The sequence below is a fragment of the Chiloscyllium plagiosum genome, chromosome 1 (genome assembly GCF_004010195.1).
Source record: "Chiloscyllium plagiosum isolate BGI_BamShark_2017 chromosome 1, ASM401019v2, whole genome shotgun sequence".
In the NCBI taxonomy this organism is placed as follows: Eukaryota; Metazoa; Chordata; class Chondrichthyes; order Orectolobiformes; family Hemiscylliidae; genus Chiloscyllium; species Chiloscyllium plagiosum.
Genome location: NC_057710.1, coordinates 61,826,336 through 61,842,454, shown reverse-complemented (window position 1 = coordinate 61,842,454; position 16,119 = coordinate 61,826,336). Strand labels below are relative to the sequence as shown.

At 39.9% G+C, this 16,119-nt stretch overlaps 1 protein-coding gene across 8 annotated transcripts in view; it reads right to left on the bottom strand.

The window, feature by feature from the left end:
• LOC122548946 (protein unc-13 homolog B-like) overlaps positions 1–16,119 on the bottom strand; it is a 643,343-nt gene that overhangs the window by 121,384 nt on the left and 505,840 nt on the right. For all 8 annotated transcript variants that reach the window (XM_043687965.1, XM_043687956.1, XM_043687983.1 and 5 more), the window contains 4 exons: positions 13,982–14,097; positions 6,305–6,468; positions 5,013–5,163; positions 4,336–4,404 (listed from right to left, as the gene is read on the bottom strand). In XM_043687965.1, the coding sequence (XP_043543900.1) occupies positions 4,336–4,404; positions 5,013–5,163; positions 6,305–6,468; positions 13,982–14,097 (500 nt within the window). The remainder of the gene's footprint in view (positions 1–4,335; positions 4,405–5,012; positions 5,164–6,304; positions 6,469–13,981; positions 14,098–16,119) is intronic.

The following is a 16,119-nucleotide window of genomic DNA, read 5'->3' as shown; positions in this document are numbered from 1 at the left end:
AATATTAGTATTCCAAAAGATTGCTTGTAGTATTCAATACAAGGTAGATGAGTTAACAGCACAAATCATCGCAAACGAGCATGATCTCGTAGTTATTATGGAGACATGGTTGCAGGATGGTCATGACTGGGAGTTAAATATCCAGGGGTATCAGATTATTTGGAAGGACAGTCAAGAAGGTAAGGAGATGATGGAGCTCTTATATTTAAGGATGATATCAGGGAGATGGGGAGAGATGATATAGGTTCCACGGAAAGCAAGGTTGGTGCAAATGAGAAATTCTTCGAAGAAAATGTCACTGACAGGTGTAGTCTATAGGCCACCAAATAATAACATCACATTGAGATGGGCGATAAATAAAGAAATAACTGATTCCTATAAAAATAGTACAGCAAATATCAAGGGGGATTTTAATCTCAATGTGGATTGTTCAAATCAGGTCGGTCAGTGTATCCGCAACAGTTCTTTTGAACAGTATGTAATTGAACCGACGAGGAAACAAGCTATCCAAGATCTGGTCCTGTGTAATGAGACAAGGATAATTCACGATCTTATAGTTAGGCATCCTCTTGGGAGGAGCGATCACAGTACGGTTGAATTTAGAATACAGATGGAAAGTGCGAAGATAAAATCCAGTACCAGGATCCTGTGCTTAAACAAAGGAGACCAAAATAAGATGAGGGAGGAGTTGGTTAAAAGTAGAGTGGAAGCAAAGACCTCATGATGGGACATCTGACAAGTAGTGGACGACTTGCAAAGCAATTTTTAAAAGTGCTCAGCAAAAGTAGATTCCAGTAAAAAGGAAGGACCGTGGGAAAATCTGCCATAGGTGTCTCATAAATAAGGGAGGCTATCAAATTGAAAAACTGAAGCCATACAAATTGGCAAAGAGCAGTAGGAAACTAGAAGAATGGAAAACTTTAAAAGGTCAGCTGAAAGCCAGAAAAAAAAGCTGTAAAGAAAAGTAAAAAAGATTATGAACATAAACTAGCTGAGAATATAAAGACAAATAGCAAACATTTCTACAAACATATGAAAGGAAAAAGAATGGCTAAGGTAAACATTGGTCCTTCACAGGATGAGAAGGGAGGTTTAATAATGGGAAATGAGGAAATAGCCGAGACATTTAACGGATAATTTGTGTCGGCCTTCACCAGTGGGAGGACACAAATAACATGCCAGTAATTGACAAGGCAACTAAGATAGGTGAGGACCTAGAAATGATAATAATCAAGCAAGAGGTGGTATTGGCAAGCTAATGGAGCTAAAGGTAGACAAGTCTCCTGGCCCTGATAGAATGCAAGCCAGGGTACTAAAAGAGATGCTGGGGAAATAGCAAGTGCACTTGTGGTAATTTTCCAAAATTTGCTGGACACTGAGGCTGTTTCAGCAGATTGAAAAACATTAAATGTGACGCCACTGTTAAAAAAAATGAGGTAGACAAAAGATGGGGAATTATTAGCCACATAGCTTAACTTCTGCAGTGGGGAAAATGTTTGAATCTATTATTAAGGAAGAAATAACAAGATATCTAGATAGAAATTATCCCATTGGACAGTTTGACGATGATGCTCCTTAGTTAATGCAGTCCTCGACTTTTTTTGTCCCCCAGAGAGGTCGTAAAAGCAGCGATTGCAAAAAGTCTGGCTTGGATGCGTTTTAGAGACAGCTTGATTCCAGCTAACAGATACTGCCCCAGCTAAAAGGCTTTAAAGTTTAAAAGAAACACTTGTACAATGAAAGGGGAATGACCAGTTCTCCCAGCTTAGCTTTTCTTTGGTTCTGGTTTGGTTTTAGCAGGCAGTTAGTTGTGAAGCTGCTGGACCCAAAGAAGCAGGTCCATGCTGACCCTCTTTCTCTGACATCTCTCCTGTAAGACCCTGTGTTTGATTTTACTTTTTGTGCCAAGGGATGTTTATGGGGATTGTTGCAAGTATTTGACTCATTAAGTTGGGATAATAACGAACAAACAAAACAAATAAAATTACAGCACAGGAACAGGCCCTTGGGACCTACATCTAAACCTGTCACCTATTTTCTAAGGATCTGCATCCGTCTTCTCCCTGCCCATTCATGTATCTGCCTAGATGCATCTTAAATTACGCTTGCATGCCTGCTTCTACCATTTCCACTGGCAATGTGTTCCAGGAACCCACCACCCTTTGCGTAAATAATTTTCCACTCTTTTCTCCCTTAAACATTTCCCCTCTCACCTTAAACTTCTGACTCCAAGTAATTGAGTCCCCCACTTTGAGTAAAAGCTTCTTGCTATTCATCCTGTCTATACCTCTCATGATTTTGTAGACCTCAATCAGGTTTCCCCCCTCAATCTCCATCTTTCTAATGAAAATCATACTAATCTGCTCAACTTTTCTTCGTAGCTTGCACTCCCCATACCAGGCAACATCCTGGTGAACCTCCTCTGCACCCGCTCCAAAGCATCCACATCCTTTAGATAATATGGCGATCAGAACTGTATGCAGTATTCCAAATGTAGCCAAACCAAAGTCCTATACAACTGTAACGTGACCTGCCAACTCTTGTACTCAATGCTCCATCCAATGAAGGAAAGCATGTCATATGCCTTCTTGACCTGGGTTGCCACCTTCAGGGTACAATGGACCTGAACACCCAGATCTCTCTGCACTCCAATTTTCCCTAGGGCCTTTCTATTTACCGTACAGTCTGCTCTTGAATTGGATTTTCCAAAATGCATCATTTGCCTGGATTGAACTCCATCTGCCATTTCTCTGGCGGGTGAAACTAGAACATGAAGGCATAACCTCAAAATAAGGGGGAGCACATTTAGGACTCAGTTGAGGAGTAACTTCTTCACCAAATGGTTGTGAATCTGTGGAATTTTCTGCCCAGTGAAGTAGTTAAGGCTTTCTCATTGAATGTTTTTAAAGCTAAGATAGATAATTTTTTGAACAGTCAATGAATTAAAGGTTATGGTGAGAGAGTGGGTAAATGGAGCTGAGGTCACAAAAATATCAGCCAATCTTATTGAATGGTGGAGCAGGCTCAAAGGGCCAGATGGCCTACTCCTGTTCCTTATGTACTGATATTCTTATGCTGCAGTGATATCATGGCAAGCCCTCTCTGGGATTGTGACTCACATGACAAATAATGTTAAAAATCACAACACCAGATTATAGTTCAACAGGTTCATTTGGAAGCACTAGCTTTCGAAGCACTGCTCCTTCTTCGGGTAGCTGTGGAGCAGGACCATAAGACACAGAATTTATAGCAAAAGATTACAGTGTCACACAACTGAAGTGATATACTGAACAAATTTAGATTGCTGTTAAGTCTTTCATCGTTTAGGGAAATACATGACATTAGCCTATAATGGTTCAGAATATTTAATTAATATAGCTACCAGTAATAGTTAACTGCAATATTCAACAATATAAATTGCAGATTTCAGTTCATTAATATGTAAATCCCAGAACTTCTTTTAAGTCACACTCTCAAGATAACAAGGTTTTTTTTAAGGTTTTCTTAAAAAAAAGTGACATCTCGGCTCAGACAATGCACTAAAGGTGTGAGCTTAGAGTATGTCTGGATCCCAATCTTGAGTAAGACTGGTTCTATTTCCAAAGTGGAATTTGTAAAATATTACATGGATTGTCTGCCTGCAAATTATATTCTTTTTGAGCAAAATAGAATATATCTGCAAATATAATTCGACAAATGCAAATTCACTCCATAGATATTGGAAGCTAGTGCTTCCAAATATACATGTTGGACTATAACCAGGTGTCGTATGATTTTTACCTTTGGTCACCCAGTCCAACACTGGATCCTCCACATCATGACAATTAACATCTGACCCAGGAAATTTGATCAGTGTTGAGCCAGGGAAGAAAGCAAATCAGGAAGCAATGAAAGGCCTCCTTCTAACAAATGAAATTCTTTGTATGGAAGAACCACAGTGAATGGGTCTGGTGAAGCTGCAGCCAAACTTAACTGGTTTGATTGGACAGACCTAAACTAACAGCCCAATTTTGGGAAATACATGACATTAGCCTATAATGGTTCAGAATATTTAATTAATATAGCTACCAGTAATAGTTAACTGCAATATTCAACAATATAAATTAGTCATAGAGTCCATTCAATACAAACAGCATGATCAGTTCAACTGGAGAGCGACAGTGAATCATTCCAAAAGCAATGATAATGTGAAGCTATATATTGGCTTTCTGCTTCTCTTTGACAATGTAGAACAGTGTGAAATACTGAGAAAAATGCAGGACTTACTGAGAAATCTATTATTTGGTACTTTAGAGCTTTATCTCCAATTCAATAGGTAACACCATTTACACTCACCCTATACATGGAGAGGTCAATGCGAAGTGAATTGTGTAGTTGGTCCAGTAGTTTCACAAATCTTTCTTTCTGATTTGTTCAAACAGAAGTATGTAATTAGAATTATCACTTTACAAGCATTAAAAGTTTTCTTCTTAAAAGTCTTCCAGTTGCTGAATAGCAGTGAATGAATCAATGATATAAAGTAAAATACATTTTTTATGCAATACTGTATCAAGGGCAGGCTAAAGAAATGATACAGATAATGCTCTTAAAAATAACCTTGAAATAAAGTTAGAAAATATGCTCAAGTTGCTTAATTATTCTTAATATTACAATAGTGAAAAGCATACAAAGCACATATACTTATTTAGAACACAGATAGCAAACAAAGCAACAACTGACGACTATAATTTCCCACACAGTGGTTTCTCAATCTCACACTGACTGTTTTAGAGAACCAATGTATGGAACTCAGGAGAGGAAGAAAAAGCAAAAGGCAAATCACCTGGTATTGCTCTCACAGACCTCAAATTGTCCAACTCTGGCAGCACACTGGACAAGTTGCCTATGCAATATTTTTCCACTCCCCCCAAATTGTAAACTGTGTACAACATTGAAAAGAGAACAGAGTGGAAAGAAAACAGCTGATGAAAAATAAAGATGCAACATCGGAGGTTTCTGTATATAGAACATACCCCAAAATTTGATGCAGCAAAGCGATCAGAGGCAGATACATTGGTAGAGGCAGTGGTGTGTGCATAGTATGCATTGATATTGGCTAATAAGGTGCTCATTACTGCTGGCACTCCAGGGCACATGTATTTAGAAGACAAACAAGCAAAATGCCTGCAATAGCAGAAGCATAAAATTAGGTATTTAATATACAGGACTCACTTACAGCAGAGCCAAAAATTGCAACATTATTCATGGTAATAAAGAAACTTCATTTGAGTTCTAATATATATTGTAAAAAATTGTAAGCAATACAAGGTCAGCTGACATCTGGAAAAAAAAATCAACACTTCAGGTAAAAACTTCTTAAGTACATCAATTCTGAAAAAAGATATCCATTGAGCACAATCTGTCTCACGTCAAAAATGCCCATCTCTCTGCTCGGACTGATGTTGATAATCTTCTTTCAGCAATTTGAAGTATCTGAATTATTTACAGCTTTTCTGAGATTTCAGAAAATGAAAAAGTCATTGATATGAGCTCCATTTCCTCAGACAAGAAACTTGAAAATTACAGAAAAAGCTTGAAATGGCGTTTGTTGTTTTTTTCATCCCCATTAAGCCAATATATTGAAAGAAATTCTCATCTTACCTACATGATGGAAACCAAGTAGGCAGATAAAATTGCCTGACTTACCTGCCAACATTCTCAGCCCTTGCCACACACTTCCATTTTAAGCTGTTGTTTTCAGCAGGTGAGAAGGATATCCGCTGGGAAATCAGCAGAATCTTTCTTTAAGTATGTAGATTGTGATCAGATTTGAAATGTTAACTTAAATCGTGACTTAGATAGAAAAGCCTTTGTAATCTGCCAAGGTTACCTAGCCAAAGAAGAATGGAGCCAGAAGACCAAACTGTCAAATCTTTTAACTTTGCTTTCCTTCTAGGACAAAGAATGCTTCTCTGTACCCATGGGGAAATTTAGGCCTCCTTGTCTTAGGTTCTCCATCACCTCTCGCTGTGTCTTTGGCCCATGGCCCGAGCCTCTAGGCTGGAATAGGTTACCACCTGCCTCTACAGCCAGTGCCAAATGCTGCCCTGAGTAAAGGTTAGGATTAATTTCTCTTTTCAGTATATTATGCTTATAAAGACACAACCTATAACATAACTGTTATATTGCTAAAATTTCATTTAAACTGTATGACATTACAATCCTATTTCACTTGTTACATTGTTTGGTCATGAACAGAAATGCTCAGGTTATATTTTACCAATCAGTTATTACGTCTTCCTAAAAATTGTATTTTAAAACTTACGTCATTGCCTGATAAATGGATTCTATTCCATAACGCATCGCAAACTCATCTACTATTTCTTGTGCAGTCTCATCAAAATAAACCTTCCATGCATCATCACCTTTTGCATCTGGTATTTTCACAACACCACTACTCTGAAGGTCTGTGAGAGAGTGGAAAAGGTTCTGTAAAAAAAAAATAAGAAGCTTAGCATTAAACAACACTCAATAGCACAGCAAGTAATACATGGAAATTGAAATACTCTCCATTTGTTGGTGATAAACTCAGTGTTTTAAAATAGATGCAGCACCCAATGAATTTAAAAGAAGCATTCCGGGTTATGATGTTTGGTCATATTCTATACATTGTCAGTCTAAATTTCTCACAGGGCCGGGAGAACCAGTCAGCAACAAGACCACCAAAGTTACAGGCCCGAACGTAGAGAGACCACCCTTACACCAATCTTGATAATCTCACTGCAAAGCTCATTTACAGTCTCACATACCTTGGATCAACAATCACCAGCAACGTGTCCTCTAATGTCACAACTGGCATGGCCAAGGCAACAGCTGCCAAATTGAAGTTCGACTGTGGACCAATAGGAAGCTAACCAAAAATGCAAAACTCTTGTACAACAGGTTTAGTCCTCAGGATCATTCTTTACAATAGCAAAGCTTAGACAACTGATGCAAACCAATAAAAGTGGATGAACAGCTCCCACTTTTGCTATTCCAGACAAATATTGGGCATCTCCTACCAAGACAAAGCACTGAATATGAAAGTAGGGATCCCTGGAATATTTTCCTGAGTAAGCAAATTCAGCAAACATTTTTGATACCTTCTTCCATGTAACTTACATAGAGAAATTACATGGAGGAAGGTATCAAAAATGTTTGCTGAATTTGCTTATAATACAAAGGTAGATAAGATAGTACTTATAAAATGGACATTAGGAGTATACAAAGAAATATAGATTGGTTAAATAGGTTGGCAAATTTTAGCAGATGGAATGTACTGTGGAAAAATGCGAACTTGTCCACTTTTGGAAAATAAAAGCCATTAGAATCACTGGGGTGGGGTTAGGGGCAAAATAGCTGGGAATATGCTCAGTAGAAAAAGGTGGCGAGTGATGGTGATAATATGGAGAGGAAGGTGGAGCAGATAGGTTGGAAGGGAGATAGACAGGTCGGACAGTTCAAGAAGGCAGTGCCTAGTTGGAAGGCTAGATCTGGGATAGGGTGGGTGCAAGGGAAATGAGGAAACTGATGGAATCAACATTGATCCCGGTGAGGGGGGTGGGAGGTGTGGGAGCAGGTTTTGCACTTCTTGCAGTGGCAAGGGAAGGTGCCAGGAGTGGAGAGTGGGTTGGTGAGGGGCGTGGACTTAACAATGGAGTTGCAGAGGGAATGGTCTCTGTGGAACGCAGATAGGGGTGGGGAGGAAAATATATCTCTCTTCGTGGGGTCTGTTTGCAGGTGGCGGAAATAGCAGAGGATGATGCAACATATCCGGAGGGTGGCGGCGTGGAAAGTGAAAGCCTGCCTTCAGGCATCAACAAAAATCAAAATGAAAGTATAAAACATTAAATATTTCTCTGCCCTCATGTCTCAGACTCTCCTCACTTCCCATGCCCTATCCTTGCCATTTCATATCATCCTCTGGATTCCTTATCCATACCCCATGGCCTTCATACCCCCAACTGACTGCCTACTTTTCAGCCAACATTGTTTCTTCTTCAACGAACATGATAACTCACTTAGGATCCACAAGTACTCATTTACAAGGAGGAGGAGGAGGAATTTCTATTACTTTAACTTCCAACCATTCCTTTCATTTTTTTTCTCTTTTTCTTCCTCCTCTTCTCTTTTCATGCCTTAACTCCCAGCCTCCGACCTCGCAGCCTCGGAACTCCTGGCCTGGGAACTCCCAGTTTCAGAACAGAGACAGTATGGCAGTCTGCTGGTGTGGCATGGTCATCTCACAATGGCCCAGCTTGGTGGCCTTTGGACAGGATGTGGTGATCTCACAGCCTGGCATTGCCTCGGCATGAACTGGAGTCATGGGACCAGTAAGAACTGGGTTAGGAGACAACTGTTCTTCACTCCTTTTTCTCCATTTTATAATATATGCCTAAAATCTGCAGTGCTGGACATTTTTACTTCTCTATTTTTCCCCAAGAATTAGGATCTTTGTACCTAAGATGGCATCTTGAGTGGTGACGTCAACACTTCTCACTGTACTCAGTTGAGTACATGTGACAATAAAGCTAATTGTAATTCTAATAAGCTCTACTGGGAAAAGCGCTCTCGTTCATAAATAAAACTATTTTGACAGTTCTTGAAACTCTCAATGCTACTGGACAGTTCTACTGAGTTATGCACCTTTTGCACACAATATTCCCCATAGTTTAAAAACCCCAAAGAAAACCTGAACCCACAAATGATATCTGAACTTCATGCTCCAAGTACTGTGAGAGTATATGCACAGGTATATCTTATCTCTAAAGGGGTACTCTGGCTATCCAAAAAAAAAGCACAAGAAGAGACTGCTCTTAGTTTATATAATCTCCATACTTTGGGTTCCAGACACCAGTGATTCTAAAATCTGAATTGAGTGGAGACAGCTGATCATTTAAATGACCAGCTATCTGAGGAACTATTCTTTTATAAGAATCCATAGTCCACTCTCATCAAAATGTGAAATTGGATCACTGGTGGGACTTAGAATTTTGAATGTCTTTTGCTATTTTGCCACAACGGACAGGATCGCCATTATTGCAAATTCTTTTCCCTTGTGTCAGGAACTAAGAATCCCAGATGACGCTAGAATGTGGTGACATTTTGCGAGCTGTCTACAGCAGATCTTATTCTTACATATCTTATAAGCTTATAACTTCAATTCTAAGTCCATCAGAATTACTAAATCTACTTTCAGGTTTAAAGATTCCACAAATGATGAGGCTCTATTAGCGATGCTGGAACTATGCGGGTGAATTAAGGGAATTACTGGCTTCCTGCAAGCCTGAACTCCTCGTCTGAAACCAAGGCCTGACCAGTGTGGGAACAAGACCTGAACATATGGTGACCAGACATCAAGGAGATCCAACCGAACTGGCCACAAGACCCCTTTGAATGCTCAAGGCCATGACTGGTGCCCATGACCCCATCAGGAGCACACACTTACCTCTTGGAGTAGCAGACTTCCTTCACTGATGCCCAAATTCAATGAAGAGCTGCCACCTCCCCTCCTGATGTGGGAAATGTCGGAGATATGCTGGACTTTAGGTGGGACTGAAACTTCAGGACTTCGAATCTCCGCCTTCCCAGCATACTCCTGGAAAACTGGTCAATATTAAAGAACTCAGCAGCCAACCTAAGTGAGTATGCCACTACTATTACAGACTTCACTAGTGAATATGGAGAAGACCACTTGTCAAAGAAGTTAATCTGAATCTTTCCTAACCGGAAACTATGGGTGAACTGGGAGATCCATTGAAGACCAGGTCTGAGGCTTACTAGTCGGGCAACTCTGACCTATACAGGAAATTCAGGTGCAATCTTTGTAAGGCCAGAGACATCAAAGGGCAATACCAAACTAAGTTTGAGACCTAGACCAATTATACGGACACTCGTTGTTTGTGGCAAGACTTGCACGACATAATGAACTACAATACGAAATCGAACAGAATCACAGGCAATAGCGCATTCTTATCCAAGGAGCTCAATGCATTCTACGCTCACTTTGAACAGAACGTAAGTGAAACAACGTAACCTATCCTAACAGCCTTGCACATGGGGTACCTACAGTCACCGCAACAGATGTTAGATCGGCTTTCTTGAGAGTAAGCTCTTGGAAAATAACTGGTACAAATGGAGTCCCTGGCTGTGTATTCAGACACTGTATGGACCAGCTGATGGGAGTATTCGCAGACATATTTAACCTCTCCTTACTATGATCTGAAGTCCCCACCTACTTTGAGAAGGCCACCATCATCTCAATGCCAAAGCAAAATCATGCAGTGTGCCTCAACGACTACCACTCAGTGGCTGTGACCTCCATAATAATGAAGTGCTTCGAGAGATTATTCATGGCTCACATGAACTCCAGCCTACCAAACTACCTTGAACCTTTGTAATTTGCCAACCAGTGCAACAGTTTCAAAGTAGACACCATCTCCCTGGCCCTACACTCATTACTGGAATATCTAGATAACAAGGATACCTAAGTCAGACTCCTTCCTATTATCTACAGTTCCACCTTCAATACGATAATTCCAAACAAACTCTTCTCTAAACTCCAAGACCTAGGTCTTGGCTCCTCCCTCTGTAACTGGATTCACTTGACCCATATACCATATTTATTAAGAACAAGTGACAATACCTCCTTCTCCATAATCCTCAACACTGATGTCCTGCAACACTGCATACTCAGCCCCCTACTATACTCCTTATACACTCATGACTGTATGGTCAAATTCTGCCCCAAATCCATTTGCAAATTTACTGATGACACCACAGGAGTCAAACAGTGACGAGACATAATACAGGAAAGAAACTTGAGAGCTTACAGCATGGTGTGAAGAGAACAATCTCTCCATAAACATCAGCAAAACGAAGGAGCTGATAATTGACTTCCTGAAGTAGAGTGGAGGGCAAGCCACTGACTGCATCAATGGTGCTGAGGTGGAGATGGTCACGAGTGTCACGTCCCTGGGACTGATGATCACCAACAGTCCACCTCAGTCATCGCGATGATCAAGAAAGCACAACAATGTCCATTTCCTGAGGAGTCTAATGAAATACAGCACGTCCACAAGGACCTTGACCAATTTTTATAGATGCACTTTAGAAAACATCCTGTCTAGGTGCATCACAGCATGTTATGGCAACTGCTATTCCTGAGACCATAGGAAACCACAAGAATTAAAGAGCACAGCCCAATCCATCACACAAGGCAGCCATCTACCAATTGACTCCATCTATACTTCCAGCTGCCTCAGGAAAGTAACCAACATAATCAAAGACCTCTCCCACCCTTGTTATAAGATATACAAGTTTGAATACATCAATGAACAGATTCAAGAACAGCTTCTTCCTGCCATTATCAGACTTTTCAATGGATCTCTCAAATATTAATTCTGATCTCTCTCTCTCTCTCTGTACCTTCTCTGCAGCTGTAACACTGTATTCTGCACTCTGTTCTGCTACCCTAAAGCACTTTGTATGGTACAATCTGCCTGTATAGTATGCAAAACAACACTTTTCACTATATCTTAGTACATGTGATGACAACAAATCAATCAATCAGATTACATCCAACAGGGTGCAATGTAGAATGAAGATATCCTTCTCTGTACCTTAACACAAAATTTAAGCGATTCTTTTAAACATGTTTGCATGTCACACACTAGTTGTTTTTGTGTGTTTATCTTTTGGAGAAAGGCCAATTATAAGCTCTATGACTGCAAGCCATTGTTGGGCAGGAGAGAGGGAGTGTGCACAAGTGAGAGAGCAAATATTACTAATTCCATCAATCATAATGTTGATGAATTCAGATTCCAATATGGAAGATCAATATTCTAATTGTTACAGAGAGGTTGATCCCCCTCTAAGAACTAAAACTGAAACACCCAGGAAGGAGCACCTTGCCCTTTAATCTTTAAAAAGAGTGCAAGAGGTGGTATAACCTGCTTTTCAGCAATTTCTAGTGGTCAAATAAAATAAATCCCTGACATTCATTTCAAAATCAACAAGTAACAATTTCTTTACCTAACTCCAACAGTGAACAAATTATCTAAACTATGAACAAACTGAATATTTTCCTTCTAACAACTAACTATTCCTGAATAAAACAAGATTCTAATGATACGCTGTTCCAATAAATACAAGCCCCACTCAACAAAAATAGTCTCTTGAAATTACAGCTAGATTGTGTCTCTTCTGGAATATTCAGTGCCTTTTCCGTCATTTCTTCGGTTAGGAATGCCTTCTCAATTGTTGGTACTGTTATTATTTAGATGGTGCTTTCTCTAATACATAGATGGTTGGGACAGCCAGTGATTCTTTCGGAGATGCCGGTGTTGGACTGGGGTGTACAAAGTTAAAAACACAACACCAGGTTATAGTCCAACAGGTTTAATTGGAAGCACACTGTGACATGAACCCAAAGTCCCGGTTGAGGCCCTCCCTATGGGTACTGAACTTAGCTATCAGCCTCTGCTCAGCCACTTTCCTCTGCTGCCTGTCCTGAAGTCCACCTTGGAGGATGGTCACCCGAAGGTCCGAGGCTGAATGTCCTGGACCACTGAAGTGTTCCCCAACTGGGAGGGAACCCTCCTGTCTGTTGATTGTTGTGCGGTGCCCATTCATCCGTTGTTGTAGCCTTTGTTCAGTTTCCCCAATGCACCATGCCTCTGGGCATCCCTGCCTGCAACGTATAAGATAGACAATGTTGGCTGAGTCACATGAATACCTGCCAGGTACACGGTGGGAGGGGTTCCCACGCGTAATAGTGGTATCTATGTCCACAATCTGACACGTTTTGCAGCGTCCACCGTGTCAGGGTTGTATGGAGTTGGCTGCACAACAATCAACAGACAGGAGTGTTCCTTCCCAGTTGGGGAACACTTCAGTGGTCCAGGACATTCAGCCTCGGACCTTCGGGTGACCATCCTCCAAGGTGGACTTCGGGACCGGCAGCAGAGGAAAGTGGCTGAGCAGAGGCTGATAGCTAAGTTCGGTCCCCATAGGGAGGGTCTCAACCAGGGCCTTGGGTTCATGTCACAGTGTGCTTCCAATTAAACCTGTTGGACTATAACCTGGTGTTGTGTGATTTTAACAGTGATTCTTTCAGTTGAGATGACAGCTATGAAGTCTGGCAGATGGCAGCTTGCTCTCGAATGTTTGTCCAACTGTCCCCTTCTTTTATACCCTTGATGACAATCAATATTTCTTACAATAGGATTGGTCCTATGTTGTCAAAACCACCAAATTTAAATATAATAGGTTTTTACCATCCAAGTGCCTGGTTCAAATTGATTGGTTAATTTCAAAAACATGTTGTCATAGTAAAAACTGCTGCTTGGCCACCTAACTGTTCAGCCTTTTGATACAAATGTTTCAGTCCGGGCCCTCTGTATCCTTGCAAACTCAAGCTGCTGCTCACATACATCCATTTTAATCTCTAAGCACAGGAAAATCTTTTAAAGAGACCACGTAATACTTATGCCCCAAGAATTTTACAATTTTACAAACACCAAGTTCTAACTTCCTGCCTCCCAATCTAAAATTACTCTACCCAACTTCGCAACATAATGCACTGTCTTACCCATGCTTTAACTTGGGAAAATTAGATTTGACCTTTCAAAATAATTTAATGCCACAATATTAGAAAGAACCTGCAGCACTATCAAGGTAACATCAAATTTATAGAAGACTAGAAAAAATACTTACCTTCAAGTTTTACAAATTATATCATATGTCTAATTTTAAGGCTCAGTTGATAATCAAATTGGTCGCGCTTTACTTTCTCAACTTATTAAATCTTAAACTCTAGATTGGACAATTGCCATTCAACACCCAGAAATATCTTAAATGTGTTCATAAGGACCACACATCATTAATTACTTTGCAAAATTAGTATTTTGTAACAGTTCATTTCCACTTTGATTCAATCATACTTCATACATTCCAAACTTACTTCATGCAGACAAGTATATTGGATGTGATAGGGGGCAACCTTTTCTTCACCTTTGATTTCAACACTGATTTGCAGTCGAATAGCACCCGAGACTGCAGATTTATCCGTTCTTTTCTCTAGAAAAGGAAACAAATTACCTCAAGATATTAGCTCTTCATCATCATCTGCATTAGTGAACAGTTCATTAGACTGGAGGTGACAGTCTCATGATATTATCATTGGAGTGTTAATCCAGAGACACAGGTAATGTTCCTGGGACCTGGGTTTGAATCCTTTCCGAACAGATGGTGGAATTTGAATTCCTTAACATTTGGAATTAATGACGACCATGAATTTACAGAGTTTGACCAAAAATGATAATCATATTCATGTGAAAAAAGTTAACATCAAATGTCATTTCAGCAAAAAAAGGGCAAAACACAAAGTCTTGCCGAAGAATTAAATGCAGATTGATTCAAGGCCTGATGACTCAATAGCAAATACATCTTTCAATCTTAAAGGCAATCTGAATTTAGCAGCAGAATAATATCTTTAAGTATGGTCTAACACTTCCTGTCTTCATAACTAAAGGATTGGAAATTGAGAGTGCTGTATTACAGGCATTTAATTTTTGAGTCTGCCTTTCCCTTATTCACTCTGACCAATTATTTAGACTGAAATAAAGAAGAGGAAAACCTACTTCTGTGTCATGTCCAAAATGTGCTGGAGCATATTCAAAATTTGTAACACTGCTTCAATTTTCTCACCAGAGAGTCCCTTTATCTGCCAAACTAACTCAAAGAACATATCAAGAAGTCTGCAAAATAAAAACCTGCAACTCTCAACCATATATGCCCACTAGTAACTGTTATAACAATTTAGCTGTCTGACTAATGTTGTCCATGGGTGTGCAGTAGCTGTACCAAAGTAATTTGTTTGCCAGTAAAATTTAATGAGAATATCATTCAACTGACAAAGTACAACTTCTTACATAAGCATCGAGCTGATCAGGTTCATCCATGTATATTTTAAGGTATTTAAAGTCCAACACTATTCATTTAGATGACCACAGCAACAAGGGAATGTGATGGCTGAGTGATATTATCACTGGAGTGTTAATCCAGAGACCCAGGGAATGTTCTGGAGATCAGGGGGATTCAAATCCTGCCACTGCAGCTGGTGAAATTTGAATGTAATAAAAATCTGGGATTAAGAGTCTAATGATGACCATGAATCCATTGTTGATTGTCAGAAAAGACTTATCTGGTTCTTTAGGGAAGGAAACTGCCATCCTTGCCTGGTCTGCGTACATGTGACTATACACCCACAGCAATGTGATGACTCTTAAATGTGCTATGGGTGATTAGGGATGGGCAATAAATGCTGGCTTAGGCAGCGACACCCTCATCCCATGAATGAATAAAAAGAAAACAACTTACATTTATTATGCACTATTAACACTGTGAATCATTCAGAGAATTATCGTAGGAGCATAATCAAACAAAATTTTCACAGAAGTCCCGTAGGCCACATGACACTTATGATGTTTGCTCTCTGAATCCTGGACAGAGACAGCACATTATAAGCCTTCTCTTCTAATTCTTGAGTTTAAAGTGGCAATTTCAGTTAATCACTGTAGTATCATCTGGTGACACAAGATCACCTTCTCTGACATGTAACAAGTAATTTAAAGCAGTAAGCAGGTTATGTGCAAATACTGACAGGTAACTCTCGATAAAAAGGAATAATGTTGACTCTGCTTTTTCTCCATAGATGCTGCCAGACCTGCTCAGTTTTGCTATTTCTGTTATTGTTTTTGATATGCTGCTTCCTTTGATGAATGTCAATGAACATCATTCCAATTTTTCTCAGAGTACCCTTGAAGGACTTTTTAGAGAAACTTTCAGCGGTTGAACAAGGCTGGTTACACCACCATGAATAACTGCAATAAAATTATTTTGCAATCTAACTTCAGCAACAGCATCACGAACAAGATGTGACCTAAACATTTCCAGAGAAAAGTCATTTTCCTTTTTAGAATTTCTGACCAGGAGTACCACATACTTTGAGAAAGTGAGGACTGCAGATGCTGGAGATCAGAGCTGAAAAATGTGTTGCTGGAAAAGCGCAGCAGGTCAGGCAGCATCCAAGGAGCAGGA